General features: G+C 41.9%; 1 protein-coding gene across 1 annotated transcript in view; it reads right to left on the minus strand.

Annotated features, from left to right (window-relative positions):
• NDUFA10 (NADH:ubiquinone oxidoreductase subunit A10) overlaps nucleotides 1-22,373 on the minus strand; it is a 67,873-nt gene that overhangs the window by 23,233 nt on the left and 22,267 nt on the right. The window contains exons 8-9 of the mRNA XM_019523380.1: nucleotides 21,368-21,453; nucleotides 7,478-7,586 (exon numbers count right to left, since the gene is read on the minus strand). Of these exons, the coding sequence (XP_019378925.1) occupies nucleotides 7,478-7,586; nucleotides 21,368-21,453 (195 nt within the window). The remainder of the gene's footprint in view (nucleotides 1-7,477; nucleotides 7,587-21,367; nucleotides 21,454-22,373) is intronic.

Consider the following 22,373-nt stretch of genomic DNA (forward strand, 5'->3'; position numbering starts at 1 on the left):
GGGACCTACCAAATTTGTGATGGCTGCCTACCAATTTCATGGGCATACTGCAGAGCTCAGCTGCCATTTTGTGGGCAGAAAGCAGCCCCTTCCCCTGCACAATACCCCTGATTGGTTGAGGGGCCTTGGTGGCCCCACAGCTAATTGGCTACAAGGGCTGCCTGTCATGCGACCCTACCCCTTGCTGCCAATTGGTGCAGAGGCGCAGGGCCACGTGACAGACAGCCCCTTCAGCCAATCAGCAGGAAGAGGCATGGGCAACAACCACCTTGCCAGCAGCCCGTTGAGCGGGCAGACCCACTCTCCCCCCGCTCCCCACCCTAGTGGGCTGCTGCAGTGCCCTAAGGACTGCTGGCTCCTTCTGGGGAGCTAGCACTTTATTTTCAATAAGTTTCTCTCCCCTGCATGGATTTCACAGGCAATGCCAGATTCTGCAAAATCAACAAAACAACAATCTTGGTAGGTCCCTTACACAGAGATCATAAGAAGACAGAACCTTCTCCAGGTTCCTTCAAAGAATGTGACAAACTCCCTAAAAATCTAGAAGCCATTACAAACCTCATCATTTTCCACTCTCAATGTACAGGATATTTTTTTGACCTTGCCTTTCTGTAACAAATTCATAACAACTTCTATACTTAAAAAGCCCTATCAAAACAAATTATACTCGTGGCCCATGGGGAAGGATGAGAACAAGACAAAAGATATTAGTCACGATACTTAATGCAGTAGTTCATAAAATCACAGAGAAGTAGGAGGAAACATCGGAAGTCAATCTAGTCCAACCCTCTTCCTGGGGCAGTATCATCCCTATTCAAGCCATACCATACAAATCCATTATCTAACTTTTTAGCAAACTACATAGTCAACCCTACCACAACACCAGACAAAACACCCTAACCTGCCACAAGTAAAGCAGGGGGACCACAGTGGCTAATGTCCACCTGCTGTAAAAGTTAATATATGCTAAAAGGAACCCAAGAAAAGGACCATGTGTCCCACAGGTCCATATTAGTCTGTCCATGGGATAAAATTCCTTCCTGACCCCAAAAATGGCAATTGCTGTCTAGTTCAGCTAGTCAGGAATCTATAGGTTTAAGTCCCCCCAGGCATACCACAGTCAAAATCCCCAGTCTTGGCTGCAGCCAATACCCTATGCCTCTGAGGAAGGCCTAAAAACCCCCTGACAGGGGGTGGGTGGGGAAGGTGTCTATGTCTGTGTGTACAGCTCTTTATGCCAACATCCAAATCATTAATAAACATGTTGAACAGCACTGGGCCCAAGACAGACCCCTGTGGGCCTCCATTCAACACCGCCTGCCATTCTGAGATCTCCTGTGCCAGTTTCTTTAGTACCCTGAGATGAAGTTCATTAGGCCCTGCTGACTTGAATTCAATCAGATCCACCAATAGCTCTCTGTTTCTTTTGCTATCTCACCTCCAAATAGTCCTTATGAGGTGTCTGGTTGCAGCTTAATTTTTTTGTATGAAAACTGAGGCAAAGTAGCTGTTGAGTAGTTCCACCTTCTTTGTATCGTATGTTAAGAGGTCTCCATGGCTAGTTAACAGTTGCCCCATGGCCTCCTTGGTCCTCTTTTTCTGGCCAAAATACTCATAGAACCTCTGCTTGTTGTCTTTTACATCCCTCACCAAATGAAGCTCATTCTTTATCTTTGCCTTCTTGATTCTGTCCCTGCAGCTTCTTGCTATTTCCTGGCAAGCTTCATTAGTAACCTGACCATTTTTCCATTGCCTGTGTGCATTCTTTTTGCATCTGAGGCATCCTAGGAGCCCTTGTGCCGCCATATTGGTCTCTTGCCATTCTTCTTCTGCTTCCATTATGCCCGGACAGCTTCTTCCTAGGCTTCCAATACTCTGCCCTTTAGATGCTCCAGACCCTCCTGGGTGCCTTTATCCTTCAATCTGTGTTCCCACTGCACCATGCCCATTAACTCCTTGAGTTGGCTGATATCTGCCCTTTTGAAATCTGGAGGCCTAATTTCGCTGGCCTCATGCTTTCCTCCCAAGATACCCATCACCGACACATCTGCCAGCAGTTCTTCCCTGTTCAGGACAAGATCCAAGTTGTATCCCCTAGTTGCATTCTCCACTTTCTGGAACAGAAAGTTGCCCTCCACACAAGTTAGGAACTGGCTTGACATTTTATGTTTGGCTGCAATGTTCTTCCAGCAGATGTACAGAAAATTGAAGTCTCCCATCAATACCATCCATTAGCTTTTGGGTATATTTGTCACCTCCTCAAAGAGTGCCTCATCCACCTCCTCTTCCTCATTTGGCGACCTGTAATAAACCACTATATCGGTGGTTCATCTTTCACCTTTCATCTTCACCCAAATGCTTTCTGCTCTGCTGTCTTCTTCCTCCTGAACCAGGGAACAAGTATACGTATTTTTGACATACAAGGCAACACCACCACTTTTTCTCCTAATGCTAACCTTCCAAAACAAAGTGTAGCCCTCAGTGTAGACATTCCAGTCATAAGATACTCCTTCCAGTTCTGGTCAGATAGATCCCATCTCTTGACAGCAGTCTTCCTCCTCAGAATATCCACCCAGTGTCAAAGAGTCCGAAGCTGTCATGTCAATACCACCATTTCAGCCATGTGTTTACTTCTGGGCCCCTGCCTTCCACAGGGAAGATCAATGAAAACACCATTTGTGCTCCAAACTCAACCTTCCTGCCCAGCACCTCATAGTTGCTTCTGATCTGCTCAGTATCATTCCTGGCAGTACTGGTGGTGCCTACATGAATAAGTAGAAAAGGGTAGTGGTCTGAAGGGTGGATGAGCTTTGGCAGTCTCTCTGCAACATCCTGAATTCAGGCTCCAGGCAGATAGCACACCTCCCATGATACCCAATCCAGATGACAAATTGGTGCCTCTGTACCCTGCACCAGTCCTTAACCAATGGTCTACGACCCACTGACAAGCCATAGATGTTGTGGGTAGGCTATGACAGCAAATAGAGAGGAGAGGGGTTACCTGACACTGTTTCCTGAACAGGGCAAGTGTAACTACCTTAGTGTGGCACTGTCAAGCACCCTGTTAATATGATTGTTCTACTTGTGACTGAAGAGACGGCATGAAAAGACTTGCACTGCAACCACTTTTGTTTGCAAAGTATGAATTATTTTGCAATTGTTAAGGTTGGCTGTGAGACTCGATAACAAGAATATCCAGAGTTCTGACAGTTAATGCTTAAAAAGAAAAAAAAAAAAAAAACTGGAAGAGGTATTGGATTTTATGATTTAAGATTTTTGCCAAGCTCTGCACTTAGGCCAGACTTTTATGAGGGAGATGAATTATCACATATCTTTCTGTTGCAGCATTCTTTGGGCCCTCTTCTCAAACAGTTGGTGCTGACCATCTGAGGAGTTAGAAGAAACTGGAATAGGTGAACCACAGGTGTGATCCAGCATAGCAGCACTTCTGTTTTTTTCTTGGGCTTAGGGAGGATTGCAAAGGGAAGTTTTCCTTCCCTGTATTGTAATGGTACTACATTCACATTCTAGAAAATAAAATAAAGAATACTAGGCTGTATAGGTATTAGCTCAAAGCTGTTCTTCCAGAGAAATTCCAAGTGAATTTAAATTAAGAAGGAGTCTGTACCCTTCAGTGTCCTGAATGAACACTCAGTGAGCTGACTGGTGCTTCAGTTCAAGCCATAGGCTCTAGTATGGCTTGTGGTGATCACCACCCCCACCCCCCCCACCCCGCACACACACACACACACACACACTTTTATTCATTCTCAATTGACAGTAATATCAAAGATATTTTAAACACTCAATGAATAAGATTCCTTTCATCTGCAGTGGGGGAACAGGAGGCAGGGGACTCCCCCCAAATCATCCAACTCTCTTTGTGGAGGTGAAACAGCAACTTGTGTCAGATGTACATTCAAGCCACAATCTACTTAACTTTGAGAAAAAGGGATGTGCATCAGAAAAAGGGGGTGGGGGAAAAATAGTGAGAACAGAAATTCTAGCAGGTTGCAGCTGAACTCTCTAACTCAGTTTGGGAGTGTTTAGTAGTGTTATTTAAGTACGCTAGCTATTTAATGGAACCATTTGCTTTGTTTCCTTCTGTGTCCACACCTGACTAAGTAGTCAAGCTTCCCAGGAAGCATAGAGAATTTGAAGCTTTGCCCACTAAGTGTTGCGTATAGTTGGAAAAAGGATATACAATTTAACTTGCTTATCTTAGTGACCTATGGGACTTCACTCTGAAGTTACTTTTAGGGGGGTTGGTGATAAGGTAAATGGATATGAAGCCTGAGTAAAGATGCTGAATCCCATCAGATTGTTGCAATATACAGAAAAGAAAGATGCAACAGAGTCTTCCCTCAGAAGCAGAGTAAATATTTACAGGGGAAATCTACAACACAAAGAGAGAGAGGGAGGAAGAAAGCAAGTTTCAATAAGTCTTAAAAAATCCAATGCCTCATTACTAGAAGAAAGAGATATGCCTTAAACCTTTCTTTCAGAAAGGTATTTTTCACAGTTCCTCATGACTAATGAGCACTTTAAATAAAGAATTATTTCTGTCTAAAATTTAATAAAATGTGAAAACAGCCATTGTTAAACAATACAATTTGTGTGACCTGAGCTGAACAGCCAACAGGTAGTGATCTATTTGGAAAACTGGGGATTTATGGCTGGTTCCAATACTGCTGTGCTTTCTCCCTCAGCTGCAAAACCCTCATGGCAGATAGAGGAGGCATGCCTTTCACACACTCTCTTGCAAATCAGTCTCTTTCCACTAACCTTTTTGTTTTGGACACGTACTTTAAATCACAATTCTGTTACAAAACTATCATAAAGTCTCCATTGATTAACTGACTAGGCCCACAGTGCTTGCCTGCCCTCTGCCATGTTATCTGCTTATACAGCACAGAGCCTACCCATTTGGTGTACAAATAGGAATCTTCAAGTTTAAAACACTAGGAGTAGGACACAAGGACCAGGCTGGAGTTGGCCCTAACCTTATGCCTGAGAGGGCTTTCTAGGCATGAAGGACAGTTTAGTTTATGCAGTTGTGTCCCTTCCACTCTTACCATGCATGATCAATGGCAGCAACTCTACACTACTCTGGCAAAGTTGGATTTTCTTCCAGTGACTAGAGAAGGCACCATACAAGAACCCAAAGTTAAGGAGCGAGCTGACTGCCTGCAGAAGTAGCACTTCCTGCAGCTCCTATCTAAGAAGCAGGGAAAGATCCAAGATGGAAGAAGGGGAATTCTCTCAGAGACGACAATTTTCAGTTGGAAATGGATGGGGAAAGCAGCAAGGGCCTGGTCAGTCAGCCTACTGATGGAAGCAAAACAGGGAAGAACTAAAAACAGCCCAGCACTTCAAGATCAGACTGTCAGCTGGCCAAGAATAGTTTTGAGTGGCTGTGGCTTGCAGAGTAGAAAAGGACTGTTACCATTTCAATTCAGTCTGTAAGAAAAGAAGAAATGAGGAACAAAAAAGACAAGGGTGAAAGGGTGGCCCAAATTCAGCAAAACACTTAAAGCTTTCCCACTGAAGTCAGTAAGAATTCAGCAGGCTTTTAATTGCTTTGGTGAATCACAATCTGTAAGTACAATTAAAGAACAAAAATGGTATCTGTGATGCCTGCCAAAAAAAGAGAGTGAGATTTTTCTGGTCATTTTCTAAAGCTGAAGTAAGGCAGCAGTCTAAATCACACACTCTCTCTGCTTATACATCTGGAGTGTTTTGGCCCCAAAAGAAACATTCTTCTTCCTGACTGGCACCAGGGTGGAACTGAATGACTTGAGATCCCATCTTCCCTTTCTCAGAGGTTTATGTGGATGTTCAAGTTCTTCCAAATAGCCTTCCACCACATCTGGGAACTGGATCACACCTCATTCTGAGAGCCAATTTCCAACTGAAATGGGCCACTCTACTTGTTGCCAAAGCTAAAGATGCCTGTGTCAGTAACAGCAGTTAGGGAGAAAATGCCTTCATAATCTGTATCCCTAGCTCCCACTAAGATGCAGTGAAGCTACTTTTAATTGTAAGCTTGGTGGCATCATTAGTTCTGTTCACCACCACAATATGCACTGGAGTATAGAAAACTTATCTTAGGGAGAAGTGGCATAATCAACCTAGACTGATTTTGCACAGATTAAAATACACAGAATACATTACTCTTACATGTATGTTGCATACATAGGGGAAGATGTCTTTGTTTTTGACTGAAGAATTCAAAAAAATCCTTTGAACAAAGATGCTTAGTCAGAGTACCAGATTTTAGATTCACATTCTGATACCAAAAAGACACCCAAGGATGTTGAAATCTGGTAACAATTTCCCCCCTCAAAATTAATAAGGAGTTTTCAAAGTCAACAGATGAGAACTTGAAGCATGGCAAGCAGCTTTCTGTTTGTCCAACCCTTTGCCTGAATTCCCACTTACAAGCTGAAATGATGTTTAGTAGAAATCTCAGAAGAAGAAGAATTGCACAAACCCAACCCAAAGCATCTCTCTCTGCATACAGATCTGACTGTCAAGGGAACAACAGGAGAGGAATATGCAAAGTATTTTGGGAAGTTCAATATTTATGTAAATGTTTTCTTTTTGACAGTTCAAAGTCACCTCATGGGTCTAAGATACCAGAATTTTATAGTCGAATGCTACTTAGTAAGATGTCATGTGTTCAATGGGTTTAAACCAGAGTTACGATTACCAGTTCCGCAAGGCACTCTGCTTAAGACCTGTAATATGAGGATCATAGTGCAATTCTGCACAGACTCACAAGACCTCATGGAAACCATGCTACAAAGCCTGACCCTATATAGCGAAGAACCAATTTTGAGCCACTATCTCCCAAACCAGAAAAATAAGTAACTACTTAAAAACACCATTTGGAGTCCACAAGGGGTGTCAGTCATAACAGGCTTTCAACTATTGTTTATTTAAAGTAATGACATTTATAAAATTAATGAAGTGGTGCATCCCCTCAGACTGCTTTACAAAATCAAAAAAACTTCTTTGTAAGTATTTTATAAGGTTTTTTATCAGAAAGAGATGGCCCAAAGGACATGCAATTTTCTATTTGACCTAAAGAACAAATTTTAGATCTCAGAGGACAGAGACCATTAAAAAAGGAGCAACAAACAACCAAAAAATCCGTTACTCTGCATCTAGAAGCAAATCGCAGAAAGCCAGCTTATGGAACGTGTCTCTCTCTTAGACTGGCACTCGACTTTAATGCAAAGCAGCGATGCAAGATTTTATTAATAAAATCTGAAAGTTATGCAAAATAGTGCCCTTGATATAACTGTTATTCCTACATAGCTCTAACACAGCCACATACATAATGTTAATGCAGACTACCAACATACATGAGGTTTGGCTGTCTAAGCACATGCATAAGTCTAGATTTTTTTCCTCCATTCTTTTCTCCAAACTTTCCCCATCAATAGATACTTGCCAGAGCGATGTTACTTACCGATTTGTACTCGTAATAGAGTTTATTAAACTCCGGGCCGCTAATTGTGATTTCTGGGATGTAGTTAGGGAGAGCAGTAGCTTCCAACACCTCGTATTTGTTTTCAACACTAAAGGTAGAAAGAGAAGTACTGTTATGTCTCCATCTCTTAGGAAAATAGATCAATCAACTTTGAAATTCAAACACATATTGGAAAAGAGCAAAATGCCCTAATGTCTGCCTGTCCTCTGCATCCAATCACTGCTTGGGTCAAATCAAATTTAGAAAAATATGTTTTTTCAGCTAAAATATACTTCTGCAGATCTGGGGTTCCCTTGTAGTTACTATATAATATATATGAACCAATTCTCTTTCCACTCTCGCCACACCATTTAAAATGTAACCATTACCCCTTTTAGCCTTTGCTTGCAAATAGAGAGCTACTCACATTCCTAATGCTAAGGTTTCCAGCAATTATACACCTACCACAAGGGAGCTGTAGCTCTATCAAAGCACATTTTTCAATGTTGTAACTCAATAATAGATAAATATAGAACAGATGGAAGCTTTGTTCTTCATTTAATGTCTTGCAAGTCCAGGAATTGATATATTTCATTTTCTGAACAGAGATGTTTTCCTCATCAATATTAGTCTGTTTCCATCCTTACAGAAATGAAGATGTTATCTGAATAATGAATGCATGACTCCATTCCACAAAGTTTGTACACAACACTGCAGTTTCACACTGGCTCTTTTTTTAAATTCCAGATTGCTTAGATTATGTAGATTAAATTTTGCCCTGAATTACATGACCATTGTATGTAGATCTGAAGTGCGTTTCCTCCAAAGGCATTTAAAGTTATATACTCACTGCTTAAGAAAACTAAATTAAGTCTTCCCTCCAGTATAGGAAGCTATGTGACCAAATATACAGTGTTCAAATCTTACTCATTTTTCCAATCATGCCTTGTCTGAAAGGGCTTTTACACGTATCTGGCAACATGTTACAAGTGAGAAAGCAGTCAAACTGAATAAGAACTAGCAAAATAGTGTTACGGTGCATTGCCAGGCACCAATGTCTGCTTCAGTTATTGGCCATCTCTAAATAACTTGACTGGCAGGACCGGAGACTAGAACAGAGGCAGAGGCAACACACCCTCCGTACTGTATTAGTACTTTGTTGTTGAATGAGTAGAGGTCAAGGGTTAGAAACTAGCAGAACAGAGAAACCAGGAAGACTAGGGCCAATTACAGGTGAGCATTCCTGTAAAGGATGTTATTCTCAACCACTGCATGAATAAGCCCTCCCCCTTCTCTGATGGATGATTGGAAGTTCACCACAGTGCTGTCTAAACCAAAAAGTGTTATGGCTTTAACTACATATCATTAGAATTGTACAACTTCCCCATTGCTAAGGCAACAACATTGATGTACAGTATTCCTTTTGCTATATGCAAAGAGCTATAACCTATAAAGCTGTTGATATATCAGTACAAAAAGCGCAAAGGCACTATACTAGGGTTATATCAGTGTAACTATTTCCATGAAGAAACTCCACCCCCTTAACCAGCATAGTTACACCAATGAAAATACTGTATTTTTACCAGGTCTTAGATGTTATCTATTTCTTTAGCTCTGTCTATAGCAGTAACTTGGCAAAATCCTCCAAGTTTGGATATGGTTATCCTAGTATAAAAATGCTTATGTTGTTACAGCTTACTATTCAGCATGCAAAATAAGCTAGACTGCTACTGGTCACCTTCACAGTGGTCCCCATGAGGGGTTTTCCCAGCAGAATGATGTTGGCAAACAGAGAAAATTTATACCCAATAACTAGGGATCCAGAAAAACATGGTAAAACCTGGATTTTCTCATTTTTAGAAGACAACCCCCACATTTTCTCCTTTAAAGAAGAAAAACTCAGGAAACTGTGGATTTCCCCTTGAAGGCTGCCAGAGTTCCAGCCTGCCAGGGGCTGTGGGAAGTGGGAGAAGGGTGATTAGCAGGGGGCGGCATGTGCATGTGCATGCATACACAGGCACACGGCCGCCAGGCAGCCTGAGAGCAGCTCCCACAGGTATGTCTGGTGGGGAGATTGAGGCCCCCATAGTAAGGGAGGCAGGGAGTTGGCTGGGCAGGCTGGGGTGGTACATAGGAGTTGGGCAGGCTGCTGCCCAGCTGGGGCAGTAGGTGGGGCTTGGGGCTGGAATGCGCGGCCACAGGGCCTGGACAGAGAGTGGGACAGAGCTGCAGGAGGTTCATCTGTGGGGCAGAGGGGCTGGCTCCCCGCCACTGCACGTGCTCCCTTGGGGGAGGTATGGGGGACACGTGCCCCCAGATCTGTGCATGGGGTGGGAGCAGGCTACTTACTGCAGGCTCAGGTTTCCTGTCCTGCTGCCCTCCCCCCGGGGGCTACCGCAGCCCAACAGGTGGGAGCTGGCGCAGCAGGACAGAACAGGACGGGGAAGCTCCATGTTACTACCGCAAACCCTATGCCACCCTGACGAGGCACCCCTATGCTCACCCAACTGCAGTGGAGGTGGCAGTGCAGAGTTGTGCCCCTTGCTGCTGCTGGGTAGGCAGGGGGCACCTCACCAGAGAGGGCATGGGGCTCATAGACAATGAGCTTTCCCACCCACCCCTGCTCTGTCCTGCCACATCAGATCCCATCTGCTGGGCCACAGAGGCCCCAAGGGAGGGCAGCACGGCAGGGAGCCCTGAGCCTGCAGTAGGCGACACCCCCCCTCCCCCCTCACAAACAGGCTCTGCTCTAGCCGTGGACCCATACCCTGGTGAGCGAAGGGAGCAGGGGCAGCTCTGATTTTCCATGACAAAACCTCAAAATGAAAAACCAAAATTTATAGGTATTTAGAGTTTATTTTATTACAGTGATTGAGGCACTGGTAAGCTTCTAAATAGCTTTAAAAATTGTAAATATGTAAAAAATATTCTGTTCAACATATCTACAGATAGGTAGATAGCATTATAATATATCTAAATATAATATACAACCTATTTTTATTGTTTGAGATATATACATACATACACTGTGTGTGTGTCTAGCTATACACACACATACAGCAGTGTTTCATTTTAATCACGGAAAAACAAGGATTTGGGGGGGGTTAATCAGAGAATTTATGGGGGGGGAGGAAGGAGGGCATTAAATCAGACAATTTGCTATTTTTAAGCATAGAAAACCAGGATCCCTAATAACCCAACCTAATCATCATTGTTCCATTGGTTAAAAACAAACAAAAAACCAAGACTTTAAAATGTGGACCAATCCTCAAAATACATGCATCACTCCAGGGTATAAAAGGTTAGAGGCAATGTGACTTAGAATGCCGTAACTGTGTTTCCACACTTTTCATGTTTTTGGTATTGCTATATTTTAAATTTAAATAGTTTTAAAATATGTCAACATATTAAAACAATTTTGCATTGTACAGTACTCTCTCTTGCTCTGTTAAGAGATCACACATTTATTAATTCAACCTCTTCCAGTCACAAGATTTAAAAATATGCTATGTATGCATCTGAATACAAACCAAACCAAACAAAAATACTGCTTGTCTTCACAAAATTCCCATCCCAAACGTACTGCTTGTATTAATTGTGAGTGTTACTTGCAACAAGTAGGACAGAATTGTAGACAGAAACAATGCTTTGAAAATTGATAGTGTCCTTATAACTTTTATCTGAACATTTCCAGACAGAATCTGGCATGCTGTAACGTTGTAATTTTAATGTGGCAGGTTAGCTATGATCTGTGTGGTAAGAAACAATGCCCCACAAATGATAGTCCATCAAACCAGCACTGAAACACATTAAACCCACAACAATTTATTTTAAGAGCTTGAGAAACTGCTAGAAAGCACTCTTTAGATTCATTATACATGGACCAACAGTGCCATCTATATGTAGTCTATGGAAAATACATCAACTACAATTTTGTAATGGAGCAGAATGTCAAAGTTAATGATACAAAAAAAGATGTATGCTAACAATTGGGTTCCTGATTTTCAATGGCTCATTTATGTACAAATATTTATTATACAGACATGGAAGCAAATCTGCATTGTGTGCAAAGCAGTGTTACCAAACTCTCTTGGAGAGCCCTCAAGCCCCTGAACTGGGCGCTCCTCTTGTTCAGTACTGTATAAACACAAGGGGAAACGCAGCCTTAAAAAAAACATGTTTAGACCACATCCTTAAAACGGTTAGTACCATCATCGAAAATTGAGCTACACCCACTTGCTCTGGCTCTTTGTATGCCCAGACTAGCAATTGGACAAAGTGGACTGCCTCAGGTGCATGCCCTGGAGGTGAGCTGCAGGCTCTCTCAAGAAGGAAGGATGGAGAATGCTGCTGAGATGCATGCTGAGGCCACTTCTAAGCCATCTGCTCAGCCTACCCTGCTAGACTTTAGACCATTTGGTGTGAAAACAAGGTTAGGGGGTCTTTAACTCTTGGCAGCAGTACCGAGCTCAGCAGGGAGCCAGTACAGATAGGCCTAAAGAGTGAATATACAATGAATATGAATGCAGTTTTGAGAGCTAAAACGTACATCTACATGTTATTCCATCTGAGACTTCAGCTCCCTCTTTGTGAGGTCCAGCTTCCTAAATTGTATTTCAAGATCTGGAATGTAAAAGTAAAGATGGAATATGGGAGTGGGGGAACAAGAAAGAAGACCAAATAGTTCTTTCTTTTTTAAATAGGAATGAAATGTCAGCAAAATTCCCTGCGGAAGCTCACATTACCCATCTTAATGCACTGTTTCCCCCCCCCCTAAGAGATTCTGTCAGCAGGAGGGACAGAAGGAGTGATGCTGGTACAGGTTTACTTAACCCTCAATAAATTATTATAGGATACCAGTGCCTGAAGTGCTCCATCAAACTCTTTGACAAAAGTGCAATATGAGCCTTTCTTGATTTCTAGTTTTCTTCATACTGTCTTCTCAAATGGAAGGGCCAAAAAGTGTTTCCTTGGAAATGCAAATGAGCCCTGGGCTTACTACAGAAGCCAGGCTGCCAAAAAAAGCACAGGCAGCCTTTTGTAAAACAGGAAGGGGTCTGGACTCTATGGCTTGAGGGGCCCTTTTCAGTTCTATGTTCCTAAGAGGAGCCCTCTTTGGCCCTTCCTCCTAACAAGTGGCTTCCTTGAAGCCATATCATGTACACAACTCCCCTACGTGCCTGCATCTTAACCTCCTGCCCTAAGAGAGGAATGCAAAAATAAAGATGAAAGAGAGATGGGAACAGTGGTAAAAAGCAGTAGGCTGCCTGGAATCATCAAATAAAACAGCAATTGCTCCGATTTTGAATTTCAGTGGGTTCAATATGGAGCACCTTCACACCTGCCAAATCTCCTCCAAAACAGTGCTGCAGAAAGGGGAACACACAAATTGTTAAGTTTTGCAAGTAAGCCACAAGGCTGGCAGAAGGGAGTTCAACATAGAATTCGTCCTTTAATTTCTCCCATGAAGAGCTTCTCTCCCGGCTCACAGAGAGTCCATTGGCACCACAGTAACCAGGTACAATCTGCATTTCATTGTTAAGACAGCACTTCCATTCATCTATGCAACAATTTCCATTTAGTAATTCCCACCAATGTACCTTTTAACCACTTTAAAAGGGAACAAAGGGCTACTGCATCAACTATCAATAATCTAACTGTTCATCTTGCATGATCCCATATTAAAGTAACTTTAGCTAATCACCCTAATTAAAGCTATAGTGGCTTTACTATACTTATTATGTCTGCATGATTTTAGAGATATAATTGCATCCTGACAGGTTATATCAATATTGATATAATTGCTCTGTATATTTATGCCCTCAGATTCAGTATTTGCAAGACAACAAGCTATGGATATTGTTTTTAAACAGGACTATGCCTAGGTTTAATTTTTGGTACTTGCTTAAGTACTTTGCTCAGCTGAGACTTTACCACAAGATGCTGCATCACCCTCCTATTTAACAAAATAATTAATCTTGTAGGCTCTTCTTCACACACCATATTTCATATTAATGCCAGTGTCAATCCACTGCCAAGAGCCAGCAGAGCTATGCTGATCTTTTCCCCCAACAGAAATCAGTAATGATCATCTTAAAAATATTATAGGCAGAATTTTTTTCATTTAAATGCATATTCTAGTTCTGGAGCAGAGATGGTTGAAACATCTGCAACAAATTGTCTCTCTTGGGAATCTCAGCTTAACAGGATAGTTTTTAGACAGCAAAAACTGATTCTAGTTTGAGACCAAAACAGAGGAATGCCTGTTCCTCACAAAGTTTTTTGTCAAAGACATTTCCGATAGCCATGTAAAAGTCTTGTGGCATTGGCATGGAGTTGCACGAAAGACCTGATAAAATTTAAACAAAGTCCTGAAAATCTCTATGCAGAAACAGCATTGCCAACTTTCCTAATTTTATTGCAAGTTTTGAATGTCTGCATTTGCTAAAGCATCAGCTCCTCAAATCTCCCAAGGGTCTCAGTTTTTATTCAAGACCAAAAGTACATTTCTACTTTAACCATTTTAGAGAACAGCTTAAAGCATGACACCTTCAAGCCTGGAGGAAAAAAAAATAGTTCCCGTCCCATTCCCCACCCCCTCTCCAACACAAAGCTACTCGTCAACCTAGGAAGGCACATGAACCACATTCAATAGCAGGAGGGGGACCACAGGGCTTAATGCCAGAAAAACAGTTATCTACTCCAAGTTAAGTCATACAGAGATGCAAGGAATAATTCTAGAGGTGATAGACAGATCCCAGCAGAAATCAGAGTAAGATGCAAAGCAAGCTGGAAAACACACCTCAGACTTTTAGACAGATTATCCAGTTAGCATGATTTCAAATGATGGCATAGCATCTCTGTTCTCCACCCATATCCCTGTAGGAATTACTCCTTTATCAGAGATAAAAGCGAAAGTTTTCTACATCTCAGGGTGGATACCAGGTCACTCTTGGATAACACATTACATTCTACGCAAATCAGCACCAAAAAATAAGGACTGTTGATACAGCAATAAAAAAAACTTCTCATTTCAGTACAAGTATTCATTCAGTTCTCTTCCTTACTTAGTGTGCTTGTTTCTTATAGTTGTAAAACTGAATTGGCTGGACTACCTCTGTGAAGCAAAGCCCAAATAAAAAACAATTTACCGCATTCACTATATACTGCATCACCTGTGCACTTCACACCCTTATTTTAACATTCAAACAGAATCCTGCATTCTTAGGAGGTCACTTAAATACAGTGAAAGAACAAACATAATGAATCAACTCTGAAGTGTCTGAGATTGGTGGAAGTTCCTCAATACTCAAAATTAAACTAAGCTAAGTTAGAAATGAAAAAACCAAGACAATTACTCTTAATCTGACATCCCTTCAGTAAAAGCTCAAGAATATGTTTCTGATGTTCTGCCAAGAAAACTATCGGAGGATTTACTGCATTAGATTTGAGATATAGTAATACTTACTAACAAGCAAAACAATTAAAAGGACACAAACAGTAAGCTTTGGCTTTTTGGGGGGTTCTTTTCTCCAGCAAAGCCATCAGGCTGCTAGTTTGGTTTTGAATAAATAACTTTCAGATAAAATACGTGTTGATGCACATCAATTTGTAAGGTATGAGTGATATTAACAGTAAGCTAAATTTTGCCTCTGCAAGATATACCTTATATAAGATACGTCAAAAGTATCTGTGCGTGGGGGGAGGTGCGGGAAAAGGGGGCAGCAGTGGCTGCATTTAACTTTGAACCTGCCTAACAAAACAGAAGTTTAATATGATATGGAGTTGGAAACACAATACATTATTTCCTGTGTATCTGTAGCTCAGCTAATACCATGCATATGGCACCAAACAAAACATAGGTAACCACTTAAAAGCACTATTTGATCTGTGATGGGAACATGCATGATTACACTGTAAGCTTGGTTAGAAAGTTAACTGATTTTTTTCTGCTTTTCAAATACATAGCTGTAGCAGTCACTTTTTAGTAGTGTTAACTGAAGGACTGGATTCTAACAACACATTCAACATAGGACTGGACCGTAAATCTATGCAGAAGCTAAAACTGTTACAGCAATCCACTCATTAAATGAAATGTCACTATGATCATGTAACACTGATGCTCCATGAACTTCTTTCAATGCCCACTCATTTCGAAGTGGAATTTTTTTTAAAAGGCACGAGTGCAGACCTAAATGGCCTAGGGCCTGGCTACCTGCAACAAAACCTTTTAAACACCACAGACATACAAAAAACTAGAACTCTTGGTTCCAAAATGATACCTATTATTAGAGCAACTGGAAAATGACAAGAAAATTGTCCTTTTCTGCAAGTTTTCGGGATCAAAGTCCCTTTCTTTAGGCTCTGGGGAAAGTGTAGATGGTACAAGATGGTAAAAATCTTGCAGAAAAGGACAATTTTCTTGCCATTTTCCAGTTGGATTAATAAAAGGTATCAAGTTGGAACCAAGAGTTCTAGTTTTTTGTGTGTCTTTTTGTCTCAGACCAACATGGCTACCATGTACACCCCCAAACATGGAAGATGCTGAATTTTAGCCGATTTTGGATTTTGAACTTTATTGCAGAACAACAAGAAAGTTTTTTTACCTCCCTGCTTGCCATCTGACACCTCCAGGGAAGGAATTCTACCTGATCAACACATCAAAGAGCTACTCAACACTCTCATGGACCCAGAGAGACAGCCTTCCATCGTCAGCTCCCTCTGTGCAAAAATGAAGTTTATTTCCTACCTATGGGGACTTTTTACCATCTTGTACCATCTACACTTTTCCCAGAGTCTGACGAAGGGACTTCGATCCCAAAAGCTTGCAGAAAAGGACAATTTTCTTGCTGTTTTCCAGTTGGTCTAATAAAAGGTATCATTTCTGAACCAAGCGTTCTAGTTTTTTGTATGTCTTTTTGTCTCATACCAACAGGGCTACCAAGTACACCCTTTAAACACCACTTAACCTGGAGTTTCCCTACAGGCTAGATCCTATCAACTGAAATAGCCCATTGACTATAGGTTTTGAACCGAGTCCTGTGAATACAAAGACAGGGGATATTGGCAAACACTCTTTACAACCAGACTTCTCTTTTTCAAATAATTCCCTCCTCACCTCTCCCCTAAGACCAGGAAGGTTGTTGGGTTTTTTTCTTTTCGAATATATTTTTATTAATCTCATTTTATTTTACATGCAGTTTTTTGTTGTGGTTAACCTGCTTCTTGGTAAAACTGAAATGTAGGGATGCGCCAATAAAAGATTTTTTTGGCCGATACCAATGGCCGATTATTAACCAGCCATATCTGCTGATACTGATCCAATAGCCAATTTACAAGAACACAGCCCTGCAGCTTAGAGAGCAGCACCTGGCTGGTAAGTCTGTGGAGGGAAGGGATGGGAGAGAGGGGGGCAGATCGAGGCCCCCACGGTGAGGGAGGGAGTGGGGCAGAGGCTGGCGCTGCCCCGCCTGGGCAGTGAATGCGACCCCACTGCAAGTTGGACAGAGCCACAGATGGTTCGTCCAGGGGGTAAGACTCCCCGCTGCTGCATGCACCCCTGGGGGAAGCATGGGGGCCATGTGCCCCCCTTGATTTGTGTATGGGGTTAGGGCAAGCTGCCCACTGCAGGCTTAAGGCCAGGGGCTGCACCAGCCGGGGCTGTACTCGGGGTAGGCAGCAGCAGCACTGGGAGTGGTGGCTACAGCAAATTTTGGGGTGGCTACAGTCCACCCTGTAGCCACCCCTCTCAGCACATAACTTGCCCAGGGTCATTTAGCAGACCAGTACCAGAGCTGAGAACAGTATCCAAGTCCAAGCCTCCTATTCTATTGCTATAACCATTATAGTTTACTGCTACCCCCCTATATTCTCATTTATGTCCATAAATTAGAACCTAAAAGAGGTATCTTTTACACCAGGGGTAGCCTACCTGCAGCACAGATGCCACACATGGCATGGACTGCCTGTGTGTGTGGCACACAGGACATCGGGGGGGGACAGGCAGGACAATGACAGATAGGGAAGGAAGCAAAGCAGCAGGGTCAGGCAGGAAGCATAGGGCAGGGACCAGAAAGCAGAGCAGCAAAATCAGGCAGGGAAAGGGGGCTGGAGTGGCACTTGTAGAGGGCAGAGGGCTAATTTGTGGCATGCCTGCCAAAACAACTGGCATAAAACAATGGGAGCCCAAGTGAGGTAAATGAACTGCACTGCTCCCCATGAAAACTGGAAGAATGGCAGGGAAAATGATTGTGATGTGAAATTATCAGATGCTCCATGCTGCATTCTATCCCACGGCATGAAATAAACTAACAGTCACATGGGGGCAGCATGAGCTCAAACATGGAAAACGGATCCCTAGCCTTCCCCACTTGGGAAATAAATAAGCACACTTAGAAAAGCAGTTCCTTTATGCACCAAACCATTAAAAAATTAGAACAATGAGTAGAGGCCTCTGTGATGAATGGGCTCACCAGAGCTATTTCTCCTCTCAGGTATCAGGGGAGGGAACATGCTATAGGGTAGACAATATGAAGAATTTAATATCACTGACACAGGGAGATAACTGAAGAGCATCATTAATGCCTTTGTCAAATGTGATGTAGTTTAGTTATTGACATAGATTCTTTTGCAAATTACCTTTTGTTTTGGTACAGTAACTGCTTTGCATTTATTCAAAAAAAGGTAAGAATAAAACCCTAGGAGTGTGAGGTGTATCATTCATGAGTTAGCACATAAACTTTCAACTTTTACTTGGTGTTAAATTTCATGGAATACAATTGGCACATTAGAGAATTCAGGCTGAATACTGCAACACGACCTTTTCTTTTTGTACATGTTTATTTCAGCCTAGCACAAGGACTTCAGTGTGTCAAAGGTGAAGCCTGTGGTACTAAAGACAGGGAATTCTCATTTGCAGGCATATGCTTCTGAAATTTAAAACACAACATTTGTAATATACATCTAAATATAAAAAGCATCCTCAGAGTCATCTTTTGAAGGCAGGTTGTATTTTTAGCAAGGTATGGAGGACAGCAAAACCCATGTTGTCAGAACAATTTAAGTTAGTACCTAGTTAAGAGTAAATCTTGAAAACACAGCAACAGCTGTTTGCCATGAAGAACAATTAAAAGCAATTCAAGTAACCTTGAATGAAAATATCCATGGAAAAAAGATGTTTCTTCATACACAATGTTTAACAAAGCATTAAATATTTAGCAGTGTATTTTGCTTCCTTGTATATTGTGAGTTGCAGTTCACTGATGGTGTGACTTACAATAAAACTTAAACACTACCTTGTTTGAATGGTTTCCTCTAATTCCGTCCTACACTTTGTACAAACAAACCTATGTTAGTACCTTTATAGTGTATTAACGTACACAAAAACAAGTAACTTTAGAGTATTTTTTTTTTCTTTCAAAAAGCGAAGACCTGATAGCTGTGCTGGGTGTAAGTAACCAACTGAATTTCACTTTAAATACTGTGTGAAATGCTTATTGTAAGTTTGGAGTAATCAAGACATTTTTAGTTTTCATCTTTTTTTTCTATACTGCTTATACTCCTAAAGTTGAAGTGTGACTGTTTTTTTATTTTTAAAACCACTGTATTTTTTCTATTTGACAAATTCCACCCAATGCTGCTTTCAGTGAAAGTGAAACATTGCAAGTCTGTTTAAACAATTATGTAAACAGGTGTTTCCCATACTAAGGCATATGAATCAGCAGAGCTTTGGGTACAGTGTGAATTTGTTAACTGCTGCAACCAACTATGGGAAAACACTGTGTCTTTGCATAGTATATGAAAAAAACAACTAGGGACTTTGGAAGTAAAGACCACCACCTTAAAATCATTTAATTAGGAGAACGAAGACACAGAATACAGAGAACCTTCCTTTAACATATGAAAAGTCATCCTTGTATAATGAAATGCATCCCTATAACCTTAGGATGCATTTGAAATAACATAAGCAAATAAAAGGCAGAAAAAAGGAAAATAGTATTAATCACCATAATGAGAAAAGGTACTGAAATAAAGGGAAAAATTAAATCAATATCAAGAACAATTCTTACTAATGATTTAGCCCAGTGGGGATCAACCTTTTAAGGTAGGCAGGGTCACAAATTAAGCAGCGTGCGCTACCCAAGGACCACTGCAATCCCCTTCCCAATCAGCTGATCTGTTTTCTATTCCCCGATCTGTGTCATACACAAGCGGCTGCCTGGGACACTTGTGGCATGTGTATCTCAGGAATAATCTTCCAGGTGAAACTGAGAAAGCCCCATAAACCCCACCCCACAACATTAAGAACATCACAGTGGTGGATGTGTTGAGTGGGGGAGGTGGGGGAGCAGGATGGAACAATCCTCTACTGGAAGCAAGAGGACCTGTCCATTAGGACTTTGCTACATCTAGAGCCAATACAACTATGTGCAATAAGAACAGAACAAGTACCTAAGGCAATCTGCAACAAAGTTGTGAAATGTACATGTTAGCAGGTGCATTCAGAAATTCGACATTCCTGCTGTTAACATTTTAGTCCCTGCTCTTTTCAGGTAAGTTCTCTCAATTTTTCTATATTTACACATCTTCTCACCATTTCTGAATGTTAGGATTGCTATCTCCTTTTTCATCAACTGACATAGAGCCTAAAATCTTTTCTGTTGAGGCACAACTCCCACAGAAGTGGACAGGTTGGCTTGGCTGCCTGTGTTAGAAAGGCATTTTGGGGTCCCAAAAGATTCATGGGCAAGACACTTAAAGGCCTGTTTCTGCCCCATCATATTTGGAGGGATCTCTCCTCAGGTACACAGAATGTACAGACACAAAATAGACACACTCTCTACCAGCAGTGCCTCCTGCAGCAGAAAAAGCTTACTGCATACACAGTGCATCCTAAGAAATTATTTGATGTTATTTCAGTAAGTCTCTCTTCAAATCTTATCTCCAATAATCCAATTAAACAAGAATCTTTAAAAACATGTCCTGAAACAGCAATATTTTAAAATCATCCAAACTACATGAGTGTGAATGACATAGGACGGCAATACTTTAATTCCTGGATTAGAATTAGTAAGGCTTTTTATTTAGGTTCTTTACTGGGAAAATAATATGGATTGAGCCATTGTGTTTCTGTCAACTGTCCAAGTTGTCACAAGCTATCTGTTTTCTCTACATTTCTTTTTAGTTCATTTGTTAGACACTTGCTCTCTGAACAGTGGAGAGGTCTAAGAGCAGAAAGGGAAGTGAACCATACAAAGCTGAGAAAATGAAAAATGATTTATGATGGAGACAGTCTGAACAGCAGCATGTATAAAAACTGCTGCATTCCCCTCAGAGCAAACTTTAGTATGATATTTATTAACAGAAATGTACAACTAAGGTACACTGAAGCTAAATATATTTTGCAGTAGTTAGGTTTAATTCTTTATGCTCTCATCTAACTACCGTTACTATTGAAGAACATGAATAATTACACTGATCTGAGAAAACTGCACATCAAACATGACTTCCCAAATTCAAAAAACCACACACCATGGCAAAGCTCCTGTGAAGCAGCCATACAGTCGCATGGCTAGGGGACTGATTATGAATTGTATGTGGGATAATGCATTTATGGGACTCTGGCTGAATGGGGATGAAATAAACAGAGATTAAAAGCCACCACCATCTAATGTCTGGCTTATCTAAGGTTCATGTTCCTTATCTCCAGTTCAGCGTTAAAAATGTTAGCACAGTCTACTGTCACTGCTTAGCTCATGTAAAGGAGAAACCCAACAACTCTCAAATACAAACCTGAATACCTAAAAGAAATGGTAGCAACTGTTACTTTTTAGTGTTGACAAGGACTAGAATGATTTATTTACTTGTGCCAGGAGTGGCTATTCTACTTACAACATTCTAAGATGATGGAAAGAAACATCATCCTGTTCAAGCCAAGGCCCCTTATCAAACTTCAGGTAATCAATATCTTCAAGTACCTGAAAGAGAATGATAAGTCACAATTACATAAATCAATTCAATAAACAAAAACAACTGAACAATCCAGCCAGCCAGGTACTATAGCAGTGGCGGGCAACTATTTTGGCTGGAGGACCACTTCATGAGTTCAGGGAAGCTGTCAAGGACCACAAGGCTAGCCCCACCCCTTGACAGGTGCCCTGCCCCCTGGTCACCATCTTGGTACTGGAAGTCCCACCCCCTAACATTTGTCACTGGAAGTCCCTGCCCTTGCCTCTGTGGCAGGGCACTGTTGGTGCTTGCCACTTTAAGGGCTGAGCCAAACAGCCAGCAGGTGCTTGATTGCAGCAGCCATTGTAGAACTCTGGCCGCCTATATAAAGAAAGTCGCTGCTGGCAGGCAGAAACACTGCCTGGCCTAAAGGCTGCATGAAACATCTTGGAGGTAGGCAGGAGCTTAGGGGGATAATTTGGAGGCTCCTGGTCCTGGGCATGACCTAAAACTGCACCCTGCTGGGTGTGGAACAGAGCTGCAGATAGCGCCCCCTGGCATCAGGGCAAGAATTGGTAGCCTCCCGCCTTATTGCAACCAACTAAGAGACAACAAGGCATGGCAGGCAAGGAGGTGGACGGTAGGCCCAGAAACAGGTGGGTGGGCCAATGGTAGACCGGCCCTGGGAAAGCCCCCTGTTACATGAGGACTCCTGGTGCTCGGGCCAAGTCCCTGAGGACTGGAAAAGGGCCAATGTGGTCCCTATTTTCAAGAAGGGGAGGAAGAAAAAGCCTGGCAACTACAGGCCAGTCAGCCTCACTTCTATCCTGGGGAAGGTCTTTGAAAAAATTATCAAGGGCCACATTTGTGAGAGCCCTGCAGGGGAAGTGATGTTGAGGGGTAACCAACATGGGTTCGTGCCAGGCCAATCCTGCCTGACTAACCTGGT

Source organism: Gavialis gangeticus, unplaced genomic scaffold (assembly GCF_001723915.1).
Source record: "Gavialis gangeticus isolate Ggan-Ray unplaced genomic scaffold, GavGan_comp1, whole genome shotgun sequence".
Taxonomy (NCBI): Eukaryota; Metazoa; Chordata; order Crocodylia; family Gavialidae; genus Gavialis; species Gavialis gangeticus.